The sequence below is a fragment of the Ceratina calcarata genome, unplaced genomic scaffold (genome assembly GCF_001652005.2).
Source record: "Ceratina calcarata isolate Rehan_Ccalc_2016 unplaced genomic scaffold, ASM165200v1 scaffold203, whole genome shotgun sequence".
In the NCBI taxonomy this organism is placed as follows: domain Eukaryota; kingdom Metazoa; phylum Arthropoda; class Insecta; order Hymenoptera; family Apidae; genus Ceratina; species Ceratina calcarata.
The window spans coordinates 386505-411801 of record NW_017141919.1 but is presented as its reverse complement, the minus strand read 5'-3'; the positions used below and the strand labels follow the sequence as shown (position 1 = coordinate 411801).

The window sequence follows — 25297 nt, the reverse complement described above, 5'->3', positions numbered from 1 at the left end:
CTTTCTGTCCCTATAAAGTATATAAAGTTCAATATTTCGTATTTACGTCACTTTTGGCAGGGATTGTATAGCTGATACGTCTTTAATCAGTTGTAATTTGAGATTTTATCAAAATGTTGCAATTTTTTAAATTATACTATATAAACGACTGTGATCGCTAATTCGAATTTAATCTTGCCATTAACGATAACGAAATGAAGCGAGGCGAGACTAAAGAGGAAGAATCCAAGATCTCAACGAGTTCGTTGCTTGTATGTATCTGTTATTCACATCGTTGAAAAATAATTAATTTAACGATGTGAAGTGGCAGAATTGTAAGGATCATTTGTGCTAAAAGAGTACGGTTACAGACGCGATAAATCACACTTCCTCGGCCCGTTACGAAATTATTACTTCACGTTTCACCGTTCCACGTTACGCCAACGTTCAATTGAATCGTAGTCGGCGTTTCTGATAAATCTCACGATAGGCGACGATGTTTCACGGCCTATACGTTCCCACGATCGTTTTCAATTCCGGTACTTTCGTGCTCCGCGTAGCTCGACAGTGACGGGCATAAAAAACAGTAGATAGACAGTGCAGCGTGTAGACACTGGAACGACATTGCGTATAGACAGACGGGACTGGTCAATGACGCGTTTAGTAGATTGAAGTACGTATATCATGCGTACGTTCTCGTACGTTTTGTCTCTAAAGTTTAAATTTCTTCCACGAGGATACAATTACTTTGCCTCGTTACATTTTGTTATAAATCAAAACGAAAATAATTTGCTACGTGCTCAACAAAATTTATCGCAGGAACATTCCAATTCTGTTAGAAATATGAAAGTAACAATTGAAAAATAGGCCAATATTTTGTACAATTACTTGGTATACAATTAGACGTAACCTGGAACTACGTTATTATAAAAATCTAATAGAAAAATATTATAGAATCTAATAATCTTAGTATAAAATGTGCAACGGGCACATTTGTAATAAATCACAGCGACGCGTGCGAGAATAATTGTGCGAGCGAGCACTCGACAAATGCGATGCCTTCACCGTGTTTCGCGACGATAGGGAATTTCGATGTCGCGCCATGTCGGGAGAGATTCTGAGTGATAGATTAACGCTACAGGACGTTCAATCGGACTCCGTGTCTCGCGGCCATTGTTCCCTATCTCGTTGGATATACACTCCCGATCATGAGTCACATTGTAAAACGTACGGCTGGGACACGTTGTAAGAGCAAGAGGAAACGAAATAATAAAGCGCATCAAAGGAAAGTTTCTGTCTTTGGTATTATCTACAATCTACACCTCACAGTCATAAAACAAATTGCGGCTCATTGTTTCTACCCAATTTCATCTCGTTGAAATTTATAAACTGGAATATAACGTCGCAAATCTATCGTAAATTTTATTTTCTTAATAATATCCTATAATTCCAATAATATCCTATTTTTATAAGAGATTCACTAAAAATCTCGACTACAGTTTTTGCAATATTTTCAATCGTTCTTTGTAAAGAAAGGAACTATTTTCGCATCGGATAGGTTGTGTGTAATCGATCAATACGTGTAGGATTTATGTGAAAGCGAGATTTGAGAGAAGTCAAATAATAACATACCTTCCGGCCAGTTCTCAAACACATGATGCGCTATGTCCCCTGCAGAGTCGCTCGGACTGAATAGGAACTCTTTTGTCTTACCGCTGACAAGAATAAGGCGTAGGTTTATCTGCAACAGAGAACGACATCAAGCTCGTTAATATTTCTTCCTAAATATTATCGTCTGATTAAACACAAGGTTAATTCGGCAAGGCATCTCGTGAAAATGTCGCTAATAAAACTAGCACAGGGAATAGGGCAACGGACTTGAATTTGAGAAGGATTAGCCCCGTCAATCAGTTCGTTTGCGAAACACTCGGGCGAGCGGTGCTCGATTAACGTTTGCGAGTACCTACAGGGCCGATTCTTTGCCTCTGATATTGACTCACAAAATGAGCCCGGACAAAGGCATCCGAGGCGGCTATAGATCATCTGTGCAGCACCCTCGGCACCCTCTCACGCACGAGTACACGTGTCGTAATTCCCGTTCGTTTAAACCCTCCGCTGCCCTTAATCTTCATTTCCTCCCTGTGAACATTTTGAATCGCAAATGTCGCGCCCTTTCGCGGCGTATCTCCTCCCTTCGCTTCGAGGGTCCACGCACAACAGAAGCTGCCTCTTTGGTTTGCGAGGATCAAAAATAAAGAGGAAAGAGATTGTACACGCTCGGGGAACATTGAGAAGCAAAAAAAGAAAAAAGGTTTGCGAGACCCGAGGCGGAAAGGATGGTGCACTGTTCACGGTGCACATATACAGTTCGCTTCTTATCTATCTTTGCGTAGGGACACGCGGCATGAAAGGGAATTAGTCTCGACTTTGTCCTAAACCTCTGAGCCTGACTTTTACGTTTCGGTCACGTAGCCAAGCCTTTACGGAGTAAACGGGCAGAAAAAGCGACATTTTTTCATCTATGAGCAGTCATATGTCTGGGTTGGGCTGCCAGCTTATGGGAGTCGAGGAGCTTTTTTTCACGCTAACGACAGACATTTATCTCACGTGGTGAATGCTCGATGTTGTAACTTTTGAGAACCAGTAATGGATAGCGCTCGTTAGGTAAGTTTATCGTGGATAAGTTATAGGGTGGATTCGACGAATGTTCGATTAGGCTTGAAACGATGAGCAAACTATCCCATATATAACATAGCTATAAATACTAGTGATTTTATGTAGCAGTTAATATAAGACAATTCGTCAATTTCCATTCTATCTCATCATTTTCAAGCGCTGTATAAGTATGGGAAAGAAGACTAGATGTACGAGGTGTATAAAAAAAAAAAAATGGTCGAGCGAAGTCAACAATTTCCACACTTGGGCAAGACCTCTCTAACGAGACTTCCAATTGGCGTCCAAGCGTATACGCTTCGCTCGCATGACGCGACGGTCAGCACAATTAAGACCGTATTAATCGTCCCGGTTTCTTCGTTCTTTCTATCTGTCTCCGTCCCGCGCGACGTTCTTTCATCGGCCGACGAATTACGGTCAGCGGCGGTTCCACGGCGGACGCAAATTCAATTACCGTCTCGCGCGAACACCGGCCAACATAAATAATTACCGACGAAGCCGGGCGTCCTCGCGGTCGAGCCGGAAGACAGAGGAAGAGAGAAACGGGCGGGTTCGACTCGCAGAGCTCGTGACCCCTCGCGGTTCCTGCGGTCGCAAGAATCCGTTGCTAGCCCTGCCACGGCATAAATCATTGTCGCCTGTCCCGCGAATAATCGCCCCCTGGCACGTAACCCTTTTCCCACCTCCGACGCCTGGCTACGCCCTCACCTTCGAACATCGAACCTGATCCGAGAATTCCTAAATTTATTTCTACGCGACTAACCTATTGCGCAAATTTAGAAAAACTCTAGTTTCTAATAATCATATTTAATTAAAAAGTTTAATTTAAGTAAAATAATTGGACTGCGAATTTTTATGTAAAATGAAATTTGTTGAGTATCAATTTAACATATGATATTTAGTAAGAATGTCCTTTAATCTTTTAAACATCATATTATGTATTTTGCTGTTAACACTTCATGCACTTTCGTCCATTGTATGCATTTCTTATATTTATCTTTCAATTTTGATTAAAATTCATAAAATCCAGACGCAATAAATGATTTTTCTCTTTATCCTTCAATAATTCTCAATGATTTTTAACTCTCCTATTTTTTACGTCAGGTGCCACTTATTATTTTTATTGCCCATGTGCATATTATATATTTAATAAAACCAAACACACAGCTGTCATATTAAAGAATTTACAACGTTGATTTCTTATACACTCAATATATTCTCACGCCATGCAACATTTCTACGTTTTACGTACAAATTTTCTCTGGAAGTATTCACATAACATTTCCCAGGTTTCCCTTGCGATAAAGAAACTGTATTCCACGGAAACGGAAATATGCGTACTGCTATGGAAATCTCGAAACGATAACAAATTGTGGATAGCGAAATATCTCGCGAGATCCGACGTAATGGAGAATTAAATAAAACGACGTAAATCCGGCAACAGTAGCGCGGTCGTAAGTATGTAGAATTTAATGGTATGCAAAACTCTTCCGTGGCATGCGTTAATGCCGTTAGTTCGCACTTTATAATTAATCCATACGAGGCGGAACTACCATGTGGGCACCGCGTTACACCCGGCAAATATTTCCACTTAGCCATTGTGCAAAGAACCTTGTCCCATGCGTCATATTTGAACGCGTTCGTTCAAACATTTATAATAGAAGACAGTAAACAAACATTTTCTAGAAACAGAGATACGTACTTTCACTTTTAGTGAACTTCTGATAATTGACAATTTTTCAACTGACTCGTCATGTTGGATGTAATAAACTATAAGTATAAGATGTTTGGTTTGTATTTTCTAACAGATGGATTACATTTTTAGAAAACATTTGAAAACTTGTGAGTGGACACAGGAACGCGCAGTCTATTCATCGGAATAGTCGATCTCTTGTGAATTCAAAGAGACTATATAGAAGCTTGAATTTAACACCTGTGTGAGCTCGGCTTAAGGGCGACCGCACGGGTTTAAAGGGGTTGAAACCGTGCAGATTTTTCGGGGGCGGTGTGGGTGGAGACCGATGTTGGAAAACTTCAAAGGGACTTATTCATGCGGTAGCATTCGATACCCGGTTTTTTGCCGCGCCCGCGCGCTTGCTGTGTAGGTAAGAGAGGAAGACAGCAGCAGCAGCAGCAGCAGCAGCAGTGTGTATGCTACCTGATGCGTCATCCACGACTGAATGCTTTTAAAAAGCTGTGGGGGGAAAGCTGTTTCAGCTTGACGACACTTTCCGGGCTCCCGGCTCCTCCGTGTCGAGAAGTTCAACCGCACGTTCAGGTAACAATTAGTTCTCAAAGATAAAACGGCCAGAGATAAAGACAGACGGATGGGACGAGTGGTAAAGGATGAGTTCGGAGCGAGAGAAACATCGAGAGGGAAAGGGTGGACGGCGTTAAATATGGACGGAGTGTACGTTCTGTTAAGAAAAGGCGAGCTGGCGAGGGAGATTAATAATAAAAACTCTAACAAGTATCGACGCGTAGCTGTTGTTGGCATGACGTCGCGGGTGCAACGTGAAAGGGTGAAAGGGAGGTGGCTCGTGGGACGAGCGTTCTCGTGACGCAGTTGGATGGTTCCGTAAAGTGACGTAGGCTTTGAGGAGTGCCGCTTCAAAAGGTGAACGTGTAGCCGCGGCCTTCGTCCTCGTCCGTGGCCCTTTCATTTATTTGTGCTCCGAGAGTTTCGGTGCTCCGGAAGAAAGCCGGCTAAACCTCACACAACCCGAACGACCTCTGCCTCTCCTCTCGCCTCCCTTCGTTTTATCTCGACTAATTATTGTGACGTAATAATGACCGTAATTCGTCATTCTCCACGATGTCAAAAGGTTGAGGTTTATTTTGTACACGTTGAGATTCCATTAAAAATGAAGATACGAATTATAATTTTCAAATATATGCGTAATGCAAATCAAAAATAATGTATGAAAAAGTGTATTAACAAAACGATTAGTAACATCTGTGAAAATTAGAACAGAAATAGAAACTTGGAACTCAATAATCCCGTGGAATTTCCATGCTTCCAGGTGTAGTTCTCCTCGCGTTGAATAACTAATTTCTACAAACGCAGTCAAGTACCTATATTTCCATATCTATGCAACTTGCTAACACTTCATTCGAGGGTGTATATTTTTACGTACTCCGTATCATGAGATAGCACACGATTAGCATACTAATCTGTCTATTCATCTAGATTACGCTTCTACATTTTTAGATCTCTATGATCATTAAATTCCCGCACGCAATGGAACCATATCAGTACTACTTGCTGCTATCATAAATTATTGTGCAGTTCACAAGTATATTTAACTATGATTGCATCGTATAAAAGAACCGAAATTAGAGAGAACCGGTTGATAAATGAAATGTCATAAATTCTGTTTACTTTTGCATGTACGCTTCTAACGTCTCATTCGTCTATCCGTTTTACGATTTGTCTTGCATTTGAAAATTATGGACAGGAATGTATATGGATTGGTGATGAAAACGTGAGATCGTTCAAACAATATTATTTTATAATGCAATTGCGAGACTCTTTATTCTGGGTAGAGACATTTAATTGATAGAATGAAAGAGAACAATGCAATAGATGGATAGAGAAGAGAAAAGAAATAGGAGGAACAATAGATTTAGCGGTATCTCGGGATGTTTTCAGCGAATTACGAACGAATCCATTTTAAACCAATTTCGTTACTAATTAATGGAGCAACGGGCACAGCTCGCCTGTGGCCATCGGTTGTAATAACAACGTGCCGCTGTTCCCTCGGGAACGATCGAACGCGGACCTCCCCATCGATCGTCGCTTCGCATCGTGTCGCTAGAAACGCTCGTCGACCGGAAACCAGATGCGAGAACACCAATTTGTATTATGCATCGTGTCGCGAGCACCGATTCCAAATGACCCTTGTGCCGCCGCCATAAGCGACACGGAAACCCGAGGTCTGTTTACAGAAGTCGAATTTCCAACCAGGAATCCTAACAATCGAAAATTCCCGGTTTCAACTTGGTTATTGGAATTAGGTATATATTTCCTTCGGTGTGGAAATTGACTTTTTGCGCTCGTGAATAATTTTCCCAGAAAATAGAATTATGCGGTAGAATTGTTCGATGAAACGAGAAATTCTGTTTTCTTATCAGCGATTTCACGAATCGTATTTTTCATACAATTTCTTTGTTATTCTGGTTTACGCTGAAAAAATAATCAGTGCCTGTCTTCAATTTTAATATAAGTTTCGCCGGTTATTTTCAAACGAGTGATTAACACATTTACTTTTGAATTCGTAAATGTCAGATTACTATGTAACAGTATATAAAGTGTGAGATATGTGCAACATGAAATACACATACTGTGCTATTATTGGTATTTAAAAATCTTTTTTAAATTTCTGGAACCTGGAATTTAGAAACAATTTGAAAAGTATTTGTCAATTACTTTCAAATCTAACATTTTTCAATTTCAGAATTCTTTCTAACGGACACCTGCGAAGTATTCTCGCGCTAGAAAATCGTTTTGCATCGTGTCAAACGCAACCAATGTTCACGCCCTGTCCAATTCGAGCACGTTCGAAATAGAGAATTTAATACACTATCTCTCCGTCTTCCTGTTGCAATTGAACGAAGGACCTGTAGTTTCGAAATTCCCAAAAATAAATAAAAATTGAAACGGTCAAAAAACCACTTGAATTTCGCGTTTCCCTTGTCCGACGATGTAAAAAATACAGAGAGAGCGTCATATAGGAACGATACATTCCTGGCGCCGCTTTTATCGATAATACATGACGGTGCGCTCGGGAAAGGGCGGTAAATGTGTCAAAAAGTGTCACATCCGTGGTACGTGAGGTGAAATTCAGATTTCGCGAAATAAAAAAAATAGGACAGAGATGCGGGAATAGAGAAGAGGTGGTTGGAAAATAGACAACGAGGCCACCGGGTAGAAATATTCGAGTGTTCGCCAACCACTGTGACGCGTATATGTACAATCATTTTATTTCTCTCTCTGGAAGGCACGCGGGTTAAGGCGAATTTACATGCCCGATCGAACAATGAAATTGGTCAAACACTGTCGAAATTTGAACAGTGGAACTTAAAGTCAAACATTTATGCTTCAACGAGATTATAAATGGACGTTTTATATGAAATAAGTATAAGTAAGTGTCAACATATTGTAATTAGATAGCGATATTTATTGTTAAAAACGTTAATCGGCCAGTACTGGGTTGCGAGATATCTCGTCCAGCGAAATGGTTAATCGAAAAAGTTGTATATCTAAGAATTTACGGACTCAATGACAATGTACAAGGATATACTTGAAGAATGAAAAAGCTCTCAATGATTAAGACGCGTGGATGAATCACGTGGAACAAAAGTAGAAACGGTGTCACCTTGTTTAAAACCTTGCGTTCAATTTTATCGAATCAGCTAGAACGACTTGAGCATTCGCTTTTACGTAGCTTCGGTGCAAAGCGATGAACACTTTGCAATATTATTTCCAATGGAATTCAGACGGCCGCGTGGCTATCCGTTTGATTAGGATCAAGGTTGCAAAAATCTAGCAGCACACTTATCAATGCAGATGGGTTAAGTGCACTCGTTACACAGTTCGAGTGTTAAAGCACTCGTTAAGCAAACGTAACGAACGGACCGTGTTCGTTATACCTTTTTAATTTTCCTTTATGAAAAGCGATGTTCCTCGCGTTAACAAAAGGCAAGACGTGAAACGATAAAAAAGAAGAAGACAAATTATGAGCACGCATTCGTTATTGAAAATGTCATTTCTCTTTGACGCTTTCGTCACTAGCAATGTAGCGAATGTACATTCCACGTTTTCCTATTTGTACGGTTTTTCAAAATTTTCCGGGTTCTTCAAACCCTTCTGATATTTCGTACCAAGGATGTTTTCAAGTATTGAAAGAAATATCCTTCAACTTTTTTCTAGACTATCTTTTTGTTAGCAATTAACAGCAGCGAGGAAGGTCAGCTCAAGACCATTTTCCTTTCTCTTTATTTGTAAAAAATCAATACAATCATTTTACAAAACAGGACAGTCATTGTTAGAAACTTATGATAATTCTGAACTTGAAGAAATTAAAACTGAATTAACATCAAAACCAAAATTAATTAATGCTGGTATTTTAGGACTACGATAACAAAAATTCTGTTTGTTGCCTGATAAAACAGTACCTCGGGCCCCACGCAGGACCTATTTAGTTAAGAAGATGCAGGCGTAACCTGGCCCGAGCCGAGGCTCATATTTCATCGTCTCTCTATAATACTTCTACTCGATGAAAAAACACCGGTGGTCCGGTGTTCAGCTGTAAGCCGATACCGATCCCTTTTTTTTCTCAAATTCATTCACGACATCTGTTCAAAGTCACCCTCCAAACACTCGCGCATTCTTCTACGCTCCGCTGGACTAATTATGACGCGCGGCATAATGAACCCATTAAGAAGTTCATCCGTTAGACAAATACGCGTGAGATTATCCCCAGCCAAGTTACGCGGGAACAAATGTTACACGTGTTGTTAGCAAGAAAATTCAAGTTGAAGCGAAGGTTTTTCCGTAATTAAGCCTTTATTAAAAGGACACTCCTTTGTTTCATTACAAAATAAACTTTTCTAATTATTTGATTGAGTTAAACAATTTGTGTCCATTATACTTTATATTAAAGCCTTTCAATGAAACAAATGAATTAAATATACTTACTTATTAATTGAACTTAAGGTTGTATGAGCCTTAAGGTCTCTGCCAAAAGTTTAAAACATGTAATATAAAATTGTGTCTAATATTTGAAGTAATGTACTTTTCGGAAATATGATAATTACAGAGAAGTAAAGTTTAGTTAAGTAACATGGAAAAGCAACGATTATTGATATTAATATACTGAAAAGAATTAAGAATAAAATGTTACGTGAACGCAACATGTTGAGACTTAATGGGTCGAACCGAGATTCCCGTAATAACTCCAAGGCAACGATTCTGATTCACGACTCGGTTCGTCATTTCGAAATCCGCGAAGGATTATGGTTTATTATGGTCACGTCGGAATGATGGCGAATCTAACGGAGATACAGCTTCTTGAAGATTCTAGGTTAGAGCTGCACTCGCGCGGAGCGTTACGCTCCGGGAGTCGAGAGCGGCTAGTTGGAGTGCATGAAACACGTCCGTGGAAGAATGAGCTTGCTCTTACTACGCGCGTCATCGTTCGTTTAGATATATACATTCGTATGTAGGCGACACTATTTTCGCTTCGCAAGTCCTGATATCGTTTTTCATCGCATCTAGCAAACGGGTTAGGCTAGATGTTGCAGTCGCGTCGTCGTGCCGCTGACACGCTGACATTCAAGCATCGATACGTGTTCCCCAACAGCTTTGACCATTTCGGATTGACAAGTCAGAGAGCGTATGTACGCAATAATACCTCGACACTCTGCTTGTCAAGTCTCTTTACTGACAGCTAGCTAAGAATTAAATGCGCAAGAACTTATGTATAATGTAAGATAATACATGTAAATTAGACAGCTAATATTTCTTTTTTATCTGTGAATCTGCACGAAAAATATTGAAATACAATTTATGTATACCTCATGCATTCCTTTCGTCTGGAAGAATAGGCAAATTTTTAATTTAAATTTTACATTTTTATATTAACATTTACTTATTTATTAATATTATCTTATATTAATATTATAATACATCATATTTAAATTTTAGTGGTTACTAATTATGTTAATGAACATGAGCGATTATTTCAGTTTGAATAACAAACGAGATAGGCATTATAGAAATATAATATCTAACAGGCGATAATATACACCCACACTCACAACATATGATAATACGTATTGCATTATGAATAATCGTATTAACTCTCAGTGGAGTTAATAAAAGGTGATATAAATTGACCTTTGTGATCTGCGGATTATACTGGTTTAACTGCGTATCATCGAACGTCTTGAGCCATGCGTTTTGTTCGACTTTCACTGCTTTCACTCATAAGAAAGGATTGATCTTTCATTTTCTAAAAGTGCTTGAGCGATGGCGAAATACAGAGACGAATAGATTCCATAGAATTTCATTCTATTTAATAATACACTAGTGTCCCTGTTCTTAAAACACAGTTAGAGAATTCCGTTCGTCAATTTTATTGCTAAAAGAGATAAGCAGAACTAAACATGTTACTGTATTTAATTTTTATTGAATATAATTTAATCTTCTCGAATAGAATTATTGATCGCCAGCCTGTGGATTTTTATGCAAAATAAAAATCAAATCAATATTCAGACTTTTTTTACTCTTCAAAAATAATGTGAATATTCATACGTATATATTATCCATATTTTTGCATATTACTTTTACATTTTCTACACATTAAATCATTCTGTAAATACATAAATTCCAGTCGACTGAGTCACATTACGCAAATGTACAGTAAATGAAATCAGGGCTTGATTACTGGTTTTACTATGACATACTAGCTGTGCTAACGAGAAGAAATCAGATGTCAGAATGAAAGAAAGATGGTTCTGGCTTACGAGAAATTAATCGCCCTGAAAGGTGGCAGATCAGTCACTGGGAAAAGATTAAAAGCAACGATTTGAATAAGGAGCTTAACGCGACCGGCACAATAGTAATTCCGCGTAATTTACATACTTAAGCGCCAGCACTGAAACGGGTCACCGCGTTATTACGTAAATACTCGGGAGAAAGAGGTTGTCTCGCGTGAAAATGGGTGGACGCGTCGTTAACGTAGACGCATGGCATCACATCATATAAGACACTGTTTAACAAATTCGCTTAATGATAACATTTACAACTAATTAGATGTTCTACACAGTTGTCGTATGTTGTATTCTAAATTACCTCTAATGCAAAATATAATTATGCAATCGCTGAACATAAATATTATAGAAGAATTACATAATTCATTTTTACAAGAGGAGTCGCTAAATGTTCCATGTTCCTAGCCTGGATAGTGAAAAATTCTACTGTCGAGGTTACAGCCTCCGACATTCGCAGAAACCCGTCTCTCAGTCAGACTGGAGCGAACGGGGAACAAAGAAAGAAGACAAGTGGCCTAATAGCGAGGAGAGACGTGTAGTATCGAGGGGAGTTCACCTTGATTCGGCGGGCGTCACAGGGCTGAGGCTACGCGAGCACGCCGCGGCGGGATTTACGAATCCGGGTCATTGGGGCATTCGGGTGCAGGACCGGGTGCATCTATGCGCATATGCATGCGAAACGACCTAGATTCGACGGGTGCGGGCGGATGCGCGCGTCCTTCGTCAGAAAATCGTCGCGGCGGCGGCGGCGGTGTCCAGGTTCGAACTCCTTCTCGGAAAACGAACGAAATCAGCGTCTGAATGTGTGTCGATAGGAACTACACCTCCGGAGAGTCCGGGGGAACAACGCGCCGTAACGGACGTCGCGCGTCGTCTGCACTGTCATCATCCCTCCGATATAACTTTTGCCACGCTGGTTTTGGTGGTGCCGGTCGATGAAACATGGGGCGAGACGAATATTTTCCATTCACCGAACGAACATTGTGAACCGAAATGAATTACTGTCTCATATGCGACTGGCACTTGAAAGTCAAAGAAATTTCAACGATTCTGTGACAACGGCTTTGATACTTAATTTATCTTTTATCTTTCTGTCTTTATGGACTTTGCCTGTCCTTAGAAAATTGTAGTAAGTAAGAAATATAGAAAAATGATTCTACGAGGCAGAAAGATACGAAATTTCTGTGTATAGATCATTAAAAATTTCTATAAAAATGTCCCTTTTTAATACACATACCGTGTTATTTTCTATAAACGTTATCATTTGCACGTAAAACAAGAGTCTGATTATAGAGATAGCGGGAATGATAACCTTCGTAAAAGTTTTTACAACTAAAAACATGTGTAAAAGTATTTTTTTTAGATACCTCGAGCGATCGTATTTCAAACCGCACGTTAAAGAATACAATCGTGTTTTCGCGGAGGCCGAGTTTTCCATATACCCTAGTCGCGTGACGTCAATGCACGACTTGCTTAACAAATGAGAGGCGGCAGCGCCTCCGTCGTTGAATGCAATTATAATTTCATACGACATTCGTTCGCGTGCTACCCCCCTTTTTTCATCCTCTACCTTTTTTTTCATCACCGTTGCTGCTACTGTGCCGTCGCCTCGTCGTCGTCGTCGTCGCGTTATTACATTTTCTTTTCAGCGAACACGCATCCGGAGACGTTAACACGTAATGCGCATGTGAATTATTGCTCGGGGAATTTTGTATAATTAATTGATGGAGCCAAATGGATCGATCAACTAAAATAATCCAAGTTTATTCTTTCTGTTTGTTATGCGATTACTGTAATGGACTTCAGTCGTGTCTAATCGTTTCTCTTTAAACAATTAATTACTCATTCTGGTATACGTATCTCATATCTTTTTGTGAGATAAACAGAAAGTAAGAAGCACAGTCAACAAGGTCTTTCCGAGTTCTCGAGAGTAAGAGAAAACGAGTTTTTGGTCTGACCAAAGCGAGCGGTTCTATCGATCGCTGGGTCGAGGGAAGTTATTGCCGAGGACCTTGTGCTACGTCACGAGCGGAGGATTTGTTGACGTAACTGGGGAAACTGGGATCCTTTTATTGAGATCTAAAATTCGGTTCTCGTTTCTGGCGAGGTGGAACGAGACGCGGTCGAAGGAGCAGAGTAGCGAGAGATTGTCTTCGGTTTCGGTTGTTCCTTTTTCGCCGGCATTAAGCAGAAAGGTTATTTTTAGTTCGGGCATTAAACGGCATTAAAAAGATTGCTCCTCGGGATACATCGAGCTGTAGAAATTGCTTCCTTCGCTGCGAACTACGTCACGAATGACGTGCTCGCGGATTTTCATTTCCTGTGTTTAAAATTAGCAAACAGTGAAGGTAAAAGATTAACGGGGTGAATAAACATTCTCCGGCGATCTTGATTAATTGGCCCACTTTTTACAATGCCTATTTTTCTCTTTCATGAAACAGCTTAACGCAACGAGAAGATATATTTTTATTCTCTCACATTTGTCACTACGGATATAACGTGTTCTAGTCAAGGACACAAGCGAAACGCATACATTTCGTTACCCCTCCATGTTTCTCTAATAACTATAATTTTAAGCGATTTATAGTTGTCTGAGTACATATACGCGTAATACATAGATGCAGTCCATCCGATCTCGATGCCGGTTTCATATAATACGCGCTATACGGAAGGGCACTCAAGATGCTCAATAAAATAAAAGTTCACGAGAGCGTGGATGGACTCGACCTTGTTTTCAAGTACTCATTTTTGTGTTTTAGTAACCTTTCCCGGAAAGGCACTAGGTTAGTTCGCCGTATCTAATCTCGATCAGCCTTACATTATCTTTACATTATCTATGTATTGTAAACATGTACAGTTGAAATGTATTGTTAATAGAGATTTTAACAAAACAATTCTTTGAATATATATAGACCTGAATTTTTTTGCATGAACAAAGGTTCTATAATTTAAAAAAATGCTCCCTTAACTAGTTACAAAATGGAGTCTAGATTCTAACGCAGATACGTCAATAATCGGGGACTATGAGTCACCGGGGAACAAATTCCGTGGGTAATAGCAGCAATTTTTTTCGGGACACGAAACGCGTTGAATATTAAGTTCGCTGAGAGAAAAGAAGGGCGAGAGTTCGCCCGCCTCTTACATCCCCCGTTTTCTCTCGCTCCGGAGGCGCCACAAAGCTGTCGCTCGAGCGACCCGACGCTCTTCCCTCCCTTCGTCTCTGTACCCCTCCCACGTGTGCGTTTCCCGAGATGGGTCAACGAGATACCAGGAATTATTCAGAGGAAAGTCGCCACGAGTCGAACGTGGCCTCGGTTGGCTCCGACCGCGCAGATAACGGCTCCGACACGCTTCCGCCAGAAAACGAACGTACCGCATCCCGAGCGTCGCTCTACCCCTTTGGGAGGGCACCTCGTCTCACCATCGCGCAGGGATGCACCGATGCGCCGTCGCTTTTTCATCCAAACTACGTAGATGCGGGTCAAAAGTATGCGGCGAATACGTTTTATCTGAGGCACAGGCGACACAACGCAAGAGCCGACTCCCTTTGATTAACCAGCTCAATTTTATTTCGGAAAAGATTAACGTAGTCTCGACCGCATTAGGGATCATATTTTTGATAGCACTGCCTGTGAAATACATTTTCCACTACCCATGAATTTTTTCATTGCTTAGCAGAGTTATGCATGAGATTTTACTCTAAATTACAGGAAAATTGTATGAAAAGATGTGTGCGATATCCAAGGACATTATAGACCTGAATTTTTTTGCATGAACAAAGGTTCTATAATTTAAAAAAATGCTCCCTTAACTAGTTACAAAATGGAGTCTAGATTCTAACGCAGATACGTCAATAATCGGGGACTATGAGTCACCGGGGAACAAATTCCGTGGGTAATAGCAGCAATTTTTTTCGGGACACGAAACGCGTTGAATATTAAGTTCGCTGAGAGAAAAGAAGGGCGAGAGTTCGCCCGCCTCTTACATCCCCCGTTTTCTCTCGCTCCGGAGGCGCCACAAAGCTGTCGCTCGAGCGACCCGACGCTCTTCCCTCCCTTCGTCTCTGTACCCCTCCCACGTGTGCGTTTCCCGAGATGGGTCAACGAGATACCAGGAATTATTCAGAGGAAAGTCGCCACGAGTCGAACGTGGCCTCGGTTGGCTCCGACCGCGCAGATAACGGCTCCGACACGCTTCCGCCAGAAAACGAACGTACCGCATCCCGAGCGTCGCTCTACCCCTTTGGGAGGGCACCTCGTCTCACCATCGCGCAGGGATGCACCGATGCGCCGTCGCTTTTTCATCCAAACTACGTAGATGCGGGTCAAAAGTATGCGGCGAATACGTTTTATCTGAGGCACAGGCGACACAACGCAAGAGCCGACTCCCTTTGATTAACCAGCTCAATTTTATTTCGGAAAAGATTAACGTAGTCTCGACCGCATTAGGGATCATATTTTTGATAGCACTGCCTGTGAAATACATTTTCCACTACCCATGAATTTTTTCATTGCTTAGCAGAGTTATGCATGAGATTTTACTCTAAATTACAGGAAAATTGTATGAAAAGATGTGTGCGATATCCAAGGACATACAGTAGATAAAAAATATTTTACATAAAAAAAAAATCATTAGCTAAAAGGGTAAAGAATTATTTTTAAACAGAAATTCTTGTTTTAATTCCATTTCCTAAATTGATATTAACAATGTTTTACTTTACATTAAAATCTTTGGCTTCTTTCCCAGAAAGAGTACCTAACTTTCTGTGAAATAGTTTTTCACCATATAATATCTTACTTTCGTCTTCGATCAAAACTTCAAATTATTTCTGTAAAATATGAATAGGTGCTCTTCAAAAACATCACAATGCACATTTTAATACAACTTCAAACCACAAATTTTTCAAGTATAATCATAAGAACCACATTTCTTATCTCTGAGCAACATTTGACATACTTAGCTAGTTTTACAAAACTTTCTTCACAAAGGTATTTACATCCATTATTTGTATCAAACATTGACACAATAAGTCATCAAAGAAACGAAGACTCGTTATCATCGATTTCAGTTTTTCCTTTGTAAGATTGACGATAAGCACAATGACTGGTCACATATTCAATGCATCAATTGATTCTTCTGTTTCAATGATTCATTATAAATTCTTTTAATATAGCCACGTACGTCGAAATCATGATTCGTTGTAAATCACGATCACGGTTGACAGAACAAAGGAGTTTACACGCGTTAGCTTCCTTGAGATACGTCCGATTCCTCTGTAGTGCTTTATCATCTTCCTGGTTTAATTCAGGCCACAGTTACTTCGTTTTTTTCTTGTAACAGCTGTCGTAGCATAATTTGTAATAAATCTTCTTAATAAAGTTTATGACATTTTTCTTACAGTTTATGTGCATTCGTTTACATACAAATTTTCTATAAGTACATAAAAATCCGCAGACGAATTTTAAGGCAAAATTCTGAAGAGGATCGTAAATGCGAAGAGCGTTTGCGATGAGCGTAATGGATAACTCTTCAAGAGATTCAATTGTGTTTTACGCGAGCACTTTTGTCGGTGTCCTAACTTTCTACCTAATCCGGCAAGGTCTTTTTTGAAGTCGCGAAGAACAGTTCCGTCGCACTTGACACCGCGAGGTTGGAATTCATTTTCGACGACGGATGAAGGGTGGCCGCCCGCGGTGGAGCCCCTTTTAAACGTAATTTTAACGAGGCAGGGATTTTCGCGGGACGGCACTCGCTAACGATGCACAAAGTGCGCCCCTTTAATCGTCGGTCCCTCCACTCCAAACCGATTCTGAACTGTAATTGGATTGTGAGACCGTGAAACACGGAAGCGTTTTCGGCAACGCTTGCCTAGAAACGTCGAGGAGAAACGTTTATCGTGCATTCGAGTAACTTTCTGATCTCGTGACTCTGAACGCGAATCAACGAGAATAGAGAGAAAGCAGTGGCGAACAATCTTGATATATCCACTAAATACATATTCCACGTTGTTGAATATCGCGAACTGGAAATATTCGTAATTAAGATTAAAAATAAACGTTCACGCTTCACTGTTTGAATCCGAGTTTCCATTTCCGAACGAAACGAACATATCTCCTGTTAAATAAATCTGGCCGAACAATCCCCGCCGATTTTATCGCAGTCGTTCCAAAGAGTCCTCGGAAATTAATAACGAACGTAGCGGGACAGCACCATCCCCGCGAATGGTAAAAATAGGCGGATCTAATAAAGTAACACGGCACGTATTCGCACAAAGACCGATATCGCGATGGCCGTCAGATAAACGAGAGGAAAGGACAATGGGATTCAACGTCGAAATGAACGATGCCGTGTTCGCGATATCTCGCGCAATATTTCACGCAGTATTTCACTTGATATTTTTAAGGTGCTCCATCTTTTTCACCGGTGATCGCTTCATACAGTCAGTACGAGTGAAAACTGTCATCAATTATAACATAACATTTGGTCGTTCCATAATTAACAAACTGCATGATATGAAAAAATTTAATACACCACGTTTTTAAAACGGAGTAACAAGTATAAAATGATTATGAAATACTAGTAGGAATTAAAACGAAAAACATGGGGCGCACTATTCATGCATCAATTATGTATGTATAGCATGCGCTCCACGTTTTTCGTTTTAAAACTTACAAGTGTTTCATAATTATTTTATACTTTTTAGTCCGTTTTAAAAACGTGGTGTATTAACATTTTGTTTTTATTTAAATAATTACTTTCTGCTTTTTCGTCCTGTGTGTATGAAATTTTTCAATCAATTTTCGCTATTAGGTTTCACATAGCGAGTTAACAAAATTTGTACCGAACGGCCAGACAAAAAAGCGAGAATAATACAAACGTAATAAAATAGACAATAGACATTTTAGTTTCTGTGCATATAGGGAGCGTTTGAGATTATGGAAATATCGCAAAATCATTATAAACGTTGCTAACAATGAGTAGAACGAGGCAAAAAAGCATAAGGAGCTTTAGTGTTATAGGAGAGAATTGAAAAAATGAGACTCTCTTTCATAGCGACGCGATAAGAACTAATTTTCCTGGGCACAATGGAACATTATTTGTAGATACGCGCGGAGATAACGGCCTATACATATAAACAAAGACGAATTAATGACCCATGAAGGCAGATACGCGCAACCTTGCCCGTTGATTATCTTCATAAGTGTCTCGCGCAACGATTGTCATGCACGCTAATTATCGCACAAAACACCGTTCGTTGCAATCGTCATTATTGAGACCGATTATGATGATATCTGTTGCGTTAGCATTGTTAAGTGGTTAAAATTTCCTTCCATGTAGATCCTATATAAATACGTATGAACTGCCTTTCAGTCTTTCAAATATGAATTTTTTATCATTTTATTTTCATTCATTGTTATGGATCGAAGTAAATAATTTCGTGTACTTTGACAAGAGTTACAATAAAGATATTGTCACATTATTTACCAGCAGGATAATTGAAATGTTGATCAATTTTATATTGAAGATACATGACATAGTATCTATTGTAGAAATTCTTCTACTGTATACGTGAACAATAGAGCCACGAAGCGTATCCTCGAAACTAACTTGAACCGAGTGATCTAAAACGAGGTATATTCGAATGAAGAAAGTTATATAGTTCGCATTGATCTCGGACAAATTTGCACAACGGGTCAACACGAATTCTCTACTTCCAGTTGTCTTCTTGAAATGGGTAGCAGATAGCAGAGTACATACCGGTGAACCGTGGGTCGCACGCGAGAAACCGCGAGCAAGGTGAATCCGTACGTAACCGCTCGCTCTCTCGCCTCCATTCTTCTCGCTCGTGGCCCGACGATACCAGGCGAGAGAGAGTCAATGGCGGCGCATTGTTGGGGCGATCGTGTTCACGGGTACGGATACAGCGCGAACACAATGCGTGCCTGCGGCGAGAACGCAAAACGTGAAAAAGGAACGGCGAAAAAAGGGACTGGCGAGCGAGGCTTTCGCAGAAATTACGGCGAAATGCCGGTCAAGATAACGACCGGCCATTGTTCGACCGAGTTCCTTCGCTTCTTCTCCTCCCTCTTCGGGCTCAGTTGAAACAGCTTCTTCCAAAGATTTCTTTCAGGCTCCACACGAGTGATCGACACAATCAGAGTCGATGGATACCACGCCGTTTCTGATCGTTACGAATCGGAAATTAATATTCGTTTTTCTGAACGATATCCATGTAAAAATTAACATTCAATTTCTTTCAAATAAAATTAGTTCATAAATATAATATTTTTGTTATTTTATATAGTACATATATATTCGATTCGGTTTCAAAAATTGCTATTAGTTTGAAATTTTCTTTGCCCAGATTTACCATGTTTTATCTGAAAACGACCGCAGGTACATGTTTCTCCTTTTTTTCCGTTCGATATACTTTAAAAGAAAGGTTCATTAAAAGCTGAAATAGGTCACCCCGTGGCACGTGGAAACGTTGCGGTCTCTAATATACTACCCCTTTCATCGAAGCCAAAGAAACATGCTGGGGCAATTCTGCCACGATTTTTTCTTTGTACAAGGATACTTTACTACGTTTCATAAAATGGTCAATTTTTATCGTGGCTTTTTTCACGTGTCACGTTCCTATAAATGATAACGCCTTTTTATTCAAATAAGCAACCGAATAATAATATATTGCCCTCTCGTCGAAGGATTAATATGACTGAATATGAAATATGCAGATAAATATCTTTAATGTATGTAAATCAGTTTTATTTATAATTCTGAATTAAGTGCTTTCTATAATTTATAAATTTCTATGACCTCATTATTTTCTGTCGCGAATTAAGTACACTCCTATCCAAACGCCTGGCAAAAGTCGATATTGGAGTTGAAATATTGGAACATATACGAAAAATATTCCGTCAAGGATTATCTTTTTAAATACCCATAGTTCTATGAAATTTGTTACATTTTTGTCAGCGACCTCTCATACAACCTTAAAATGAAATCAAATTTTCGAAATGTTGTGCCTATGAAGAAAATAGGCGGAACGAAACGAGCGGCAAACAAGCAACGCAAACCGCATACGAATGCTTCGTGGAAATTATCCTCGAAAACGGTCCTAAGTTAACGACCGGGTCCGATTTTCAGCGAGTCGAGTTACACTCGCTGCGTGGCCGTTTTCTACGAAACCCGGCCTTGCAACACCTGGCCAGGTAGGCTTCCTTCAGCCTCCCAAAAATCCACGTTCCAGGTAAGAGAACGAGGTCTAGCCCCTCCTTCAACGCAAAACGACACCGAGCCGACGAGCGTTCGAGTCGTTTTCCATTCAAATCGAGGGGATTTTTGTTGCTCGAACTCCGAACTTCACTGCTACTCGATATAGGATGGGGCTCCTCAATGCGCCGTGAGATTAGATTTGTACGAGGGTACACCTTGAGAATAGTTTCCGTGAGATTTTCAAGAGGGAAGCGTTTAGCGTTGCGTGCATAATTGATGGTATCTGATGCGCGGCTCCATCCAAACGGAATGCGTCGATCGACGGAAGTGTATACCCAATTCACGCGAATGGAAGGTTTATGGATGCTTTTAAAAGAGGAATTTATACGGCCATTGTTGTCTCTATCATAAGCTAAAACGTAGCGTTTCTTTATAGCGTGTATAATCCTGTTAATAGAGCAACCATTTTTATTGCTCACTTTCTTATTATTCATTATTATTATATAATATTAGTCAAAACGCGAGTATTTTAACTCATCGGTTTTTAATCCATGATCTTAAATAGTGCACCGAAAATATAGAAAATCTTGTTGAAGTTATTGAAGCATATTAAAAGAGTTTGAAGTTTTATTATGCAACGTGATGACGCAAGGCAAAATGCTTCCAAATACTTCCTTATTGTTCCTAACTCCGACCGGTCTTTCGTAATTTGCCATTGAATTTCTTTCAAATATAAAAACATAGCTTTCTCGATTTTAAAATTGTTTTATGAGAAAGGTACTTCTCCATGAAATACGATAACAACGGGAACGAAAGCCTGCATTCAGTCTGCTGAATTCAATATAAAATAATTCGTTCTCCATTACAATAGATAAGTTAACAATATCTAGAAGAATAAAGAGTAGCGGACAATGTTCAACAGTTTTACAATATCCTCTTACTTGAAACTTGTACCAAACCGTTTTTACATCATTTCTCAACATTTAGAGATAATATCTTGCGCATCGGCATCTATTAACCAGTTTACAATGAAGGAATTTCAATCCAGTAAGACTGGAAACCCCACGCAATATCTACCTAGCTATCTGTAAAATCTCTTTAAACGCCTTTCACTTATCATTTTCACACGGCTCGAAAATAAAACTGTTTGCAATTTAATAAGTGGACTGCAGATTTTTATGCAAAATACATAATTTTTCTATACATGCATACAATCCGTAATCACGCGACTTATTTAATGATTTATTACAGCTTTCCAACTGAGATAGTTTTTGACAGTTATTAATATGAATAGTTTATCAGATTCTTTAATAGACAGTCCTTTTGAGTGTTCCAAGATTTCCTGGGCTGTACAAACGTTAGAGTCAAAACAACTGGTAAATACAAATCTGATTGGAATATACAACAACGGTGCGTAAGCGTGCTATCAATAAAATCCATCTAACTGGTAGCCGCAGAGATTATCGATGGTGTCCGGGGGCTTGGCTGGCGTCGATGTCACGGACATGGACACGGGCACGGATGGCCACGCGAGGAGAGCGACAGTATATAAAGCGAGACGGGATTCCCAGCACGGTAGACAGGACCATTAAAATAATTGTAGTTCCCGTGTCGTTAACTAACGGCTATGAATGATGACCGGGGGCCTGATTTATTATTACGTGGGACGACAACGTCGTTTACCGGGCCGGAGGAAACGTGTCGAAAACTGGCTATCGATGTCGCACGCTATTAAACCAACAAGCAAATTCGTTAATTGAGATTCGGTTTTAGATTCGGCCCGTGTTTGATTTACTGCCGTTCGAGCGGAAAGAGCTGCTCTTGTCGCTAATGCATAAATAATCGTGTCGCGTTTTACAACGAGCACGAATTAAGGTTTAATAATATTGAGGCTGTGGCGCGGTTTAGTCGGGCCAACGAGAGGACCGATAATTGAATATATGTATTGGCACTAGAGCGCAGCGTGGCAGTGGCTGGTAGCGAGCCTCGTTCTTTTGCGATCGATGCATTATCATATAAATTGTGCATTAATCGATAATTGGGAACAGGGCGGGTGATAACATCTATTGATGCGCTGGCTAATAACTCGAGAGTTCAAGTTCAAAACTATTTTCCAATACGATCCTTCACTTATATTAGAAACACTTAACAACGGTAAGTAATTGTTTTCGTTTCTTCATTTTAATAAGCTAAATTAGTTTGGCTCTAAAATCATTTACTGAAAATTTAATGGAAGGATGTACAGTAATATTTTAGTATTCTAATAGGTTCGTTAATTAGCGACAATGGAGATGGAAAAATGATTTCCGAAATATGAGAATTGTATAGGAAAAGATATCGTTAAATTACAAAGATATGGTTGGGTGTGTACGGCTGATACGAGTAATTTTCCCAATCTTCACGAAATATCTCGAGCTGGTAATTACGTCAATTACGGGACGACCTTAGGTTAATAAATACTAATGCTGCCCCATCCGGTATGAATGTTTCTGTGCCTGGCTCGTCGCTTGCTAACAGCCCGGGCAAGTCGGCTAGCACTCGTAACGAGTGATAATATACCTCAAGGTGATGACGCGAAAAATTTGCACTTCCTATAGGAATCTGAATGTGTCGGTCACGAACCTCTGCGTCAGTGGATAACTGAATCTCGGGCTCGAAAAAAAAGTCCCTTCTTAATTATATTATTGGAAAACGATACACGTAAAATAATTAAAATTCTTTCTGAAAATGTAACCAAGCTGCAATTCTCGATTGTACGAACAATTTTGTTTTCGACATTGGTTCCATTAAATTGGCTTCTCGATAACGACCACTATCAGATATTCACGGTACAGTAGAGAATCGAAACGCAACGCGATAACTGTAACCAAATTTTCGACTGGATAGAGATAACGATTGTATCTGGTCGACTTCATCTAGTCAGTTTTCAGACCTATACTTATTATTGTGGGTTCGCTGAAATATTCCCGTGACCTCTAGAACGGAACACGCCGCCATTATCCGAATTGAAAGCATCGCGCTTGCAGGATAGGCCAATAGGCAACCTGAAGAGCTGAGTAGTTTCACTTTCTGGCCAGCTTCCAACAGTCCCGGAAACCTGAATCCATGTTTTAATCGATACTTACATTTTTTTCCCCCTTTACTTCTACCCGCGTGAATTGTCCATTATATCTTCGATCGAGGATTTATTCGTCTTCACGCAGCGTTGGTTTCTATTCAAAGTCTCGCCTTTACAGACTCACGCGTGATCGGAATGTTAGCCGCTGGTATTTACCGCAACACTTTTTGCTGTCTCTTTTTTCCTTTGTCCGCTCGAGGCTGACCGTCTGACGCTTAATAAACGAGGATGATCGATTTTATAAGTATTCTTTTTTTTTTCAATACCAGTAAGAAAGTTAACCAGCAGAGGCGTTTTTGTTACGAACGTGCTCGATCTAACTCCGTTGCTAATAAGCAGTGCGTGGTGACAAAAAAACGCGGGGATCAATTAGGGTTAATAGCCCGTAATTTCGCGGCATTCCTTCTTCCTATTCACCGAGGAGTACAAAAAAACGAAACTAGGAGAAAAAAGAATCGGTTGGAACGCAAATATCGCGAGCTAGATACCACAAGCCGTAGAAATTCCCTCCAGAATGTGTGGAATAAAAACTCTGACAATATATTGGTACCATAACAGGACTGGTCGACATAAATGTCCTGCCATTGATCAAAGTTTAACCTACTAACATCTAACACAATATTATATTTGCAACACTTTCAGTTCATTAACTTAATCGATTAACTCACGCCTGTTCTAGTACACGTTTTTCTTTAAGCATGCTATTGAATATTTTAATACATTTTAGGTAAAGGTTAAAATTAATGCAGATACTGACTATGAGATAATGCTTTTCCCAGGCACAAAAGTAATCACGTTGTTTCACTGTTTTCATGGGGTTAAATGGATTGGCCGTATCTCGTATAAGGGTTGAAATCGGGGATATCCTTAAAACGGGTGGCGTATTGATCGATCGCGGCTCCCTTATTATCCACCCGGCGGCGCGGCGTTGCTTTTTTGGGGCCGGTGTAGAACAATGTAGCCTCGTTTGTAGATTTCAACGAAGTTAATTATCGCGAGTCGCTGGTCGTTCGAACATTTCGATATTTAATTTCTCGGACTTACAATTGTTCCCAGCCATTGAGATTGCGGAGCACGTAGAGAGGAACGGATCGTCGCGTCGCAACCTCGGCTGTGTCGTTCCTCTCTTCGGGGATTAAGTTAACAACTCGACGACGAACAAAGGAGTAACGTAATTGCTGCCGCGATCGAGATATCTCGACCTGCCTGTCTCGCTCTTACGGCTGTGTAGCAGCCACGTCGTTCTGCTCGAAACAGCGTCAAAAATCTTGCTACCGTAAGAAGTTTCGTTCGCGAAGTTATTTGTACCCGCTGCGAATCTAATTGCAACTTTCGCGATGGATGGCTCGCTTGGAGAAGTTTCCGAACTAACTTTCCAGTTTACATGTATACAGCATTATGCATTTCACAAGTATAAAAGTTTTTAATGTACAGTCCAACTGATGTCTAATCAAGCATTATACAAATGTACGGAGGACTGGATATAAGCTCAACAATAAATTCAACGTGATAAGGAACAGTAAAACTGTTAACAATATTATTTTACTTACGCCGAGTGAAAGACAGAATATATTAAAATATTAATAATTTTATATTGCATTCTAATAAATGTAGAGCGGTCAGTCGGTTATACTGCCGATGTTTGTGCAAATTCTTATTTCTACAAATAAAATTAAGAAACGAATTATAAACATTTGTTTTTTCCATTAAATACTACAAATTGTATTTTACTGTGAGAATGATGCATTTTTTTAT

General features: G+C 39.9%; 1 protein-coding gene across 1 annotated transcript in view; it reads right to left on the bottom strand.

Moving 5' to 3' along the window:
* UBL3 (ubiquitin like 3) overlaps positions 1-25297 on the bottom strand; it is a 97071-nt gene that overhangs the window by 16831 nt on the left and 54943 nt on the right. The window contains exon 2 of the mRNA XM_018019728.2: positions 1612-1720. Coding sequence (XP_017875217.1) covers positions 1612-1720 — 109 coding nt within the window. The remainder of the gene's footprint in view (positions 1-1611; positions 1721-25297) is intronic.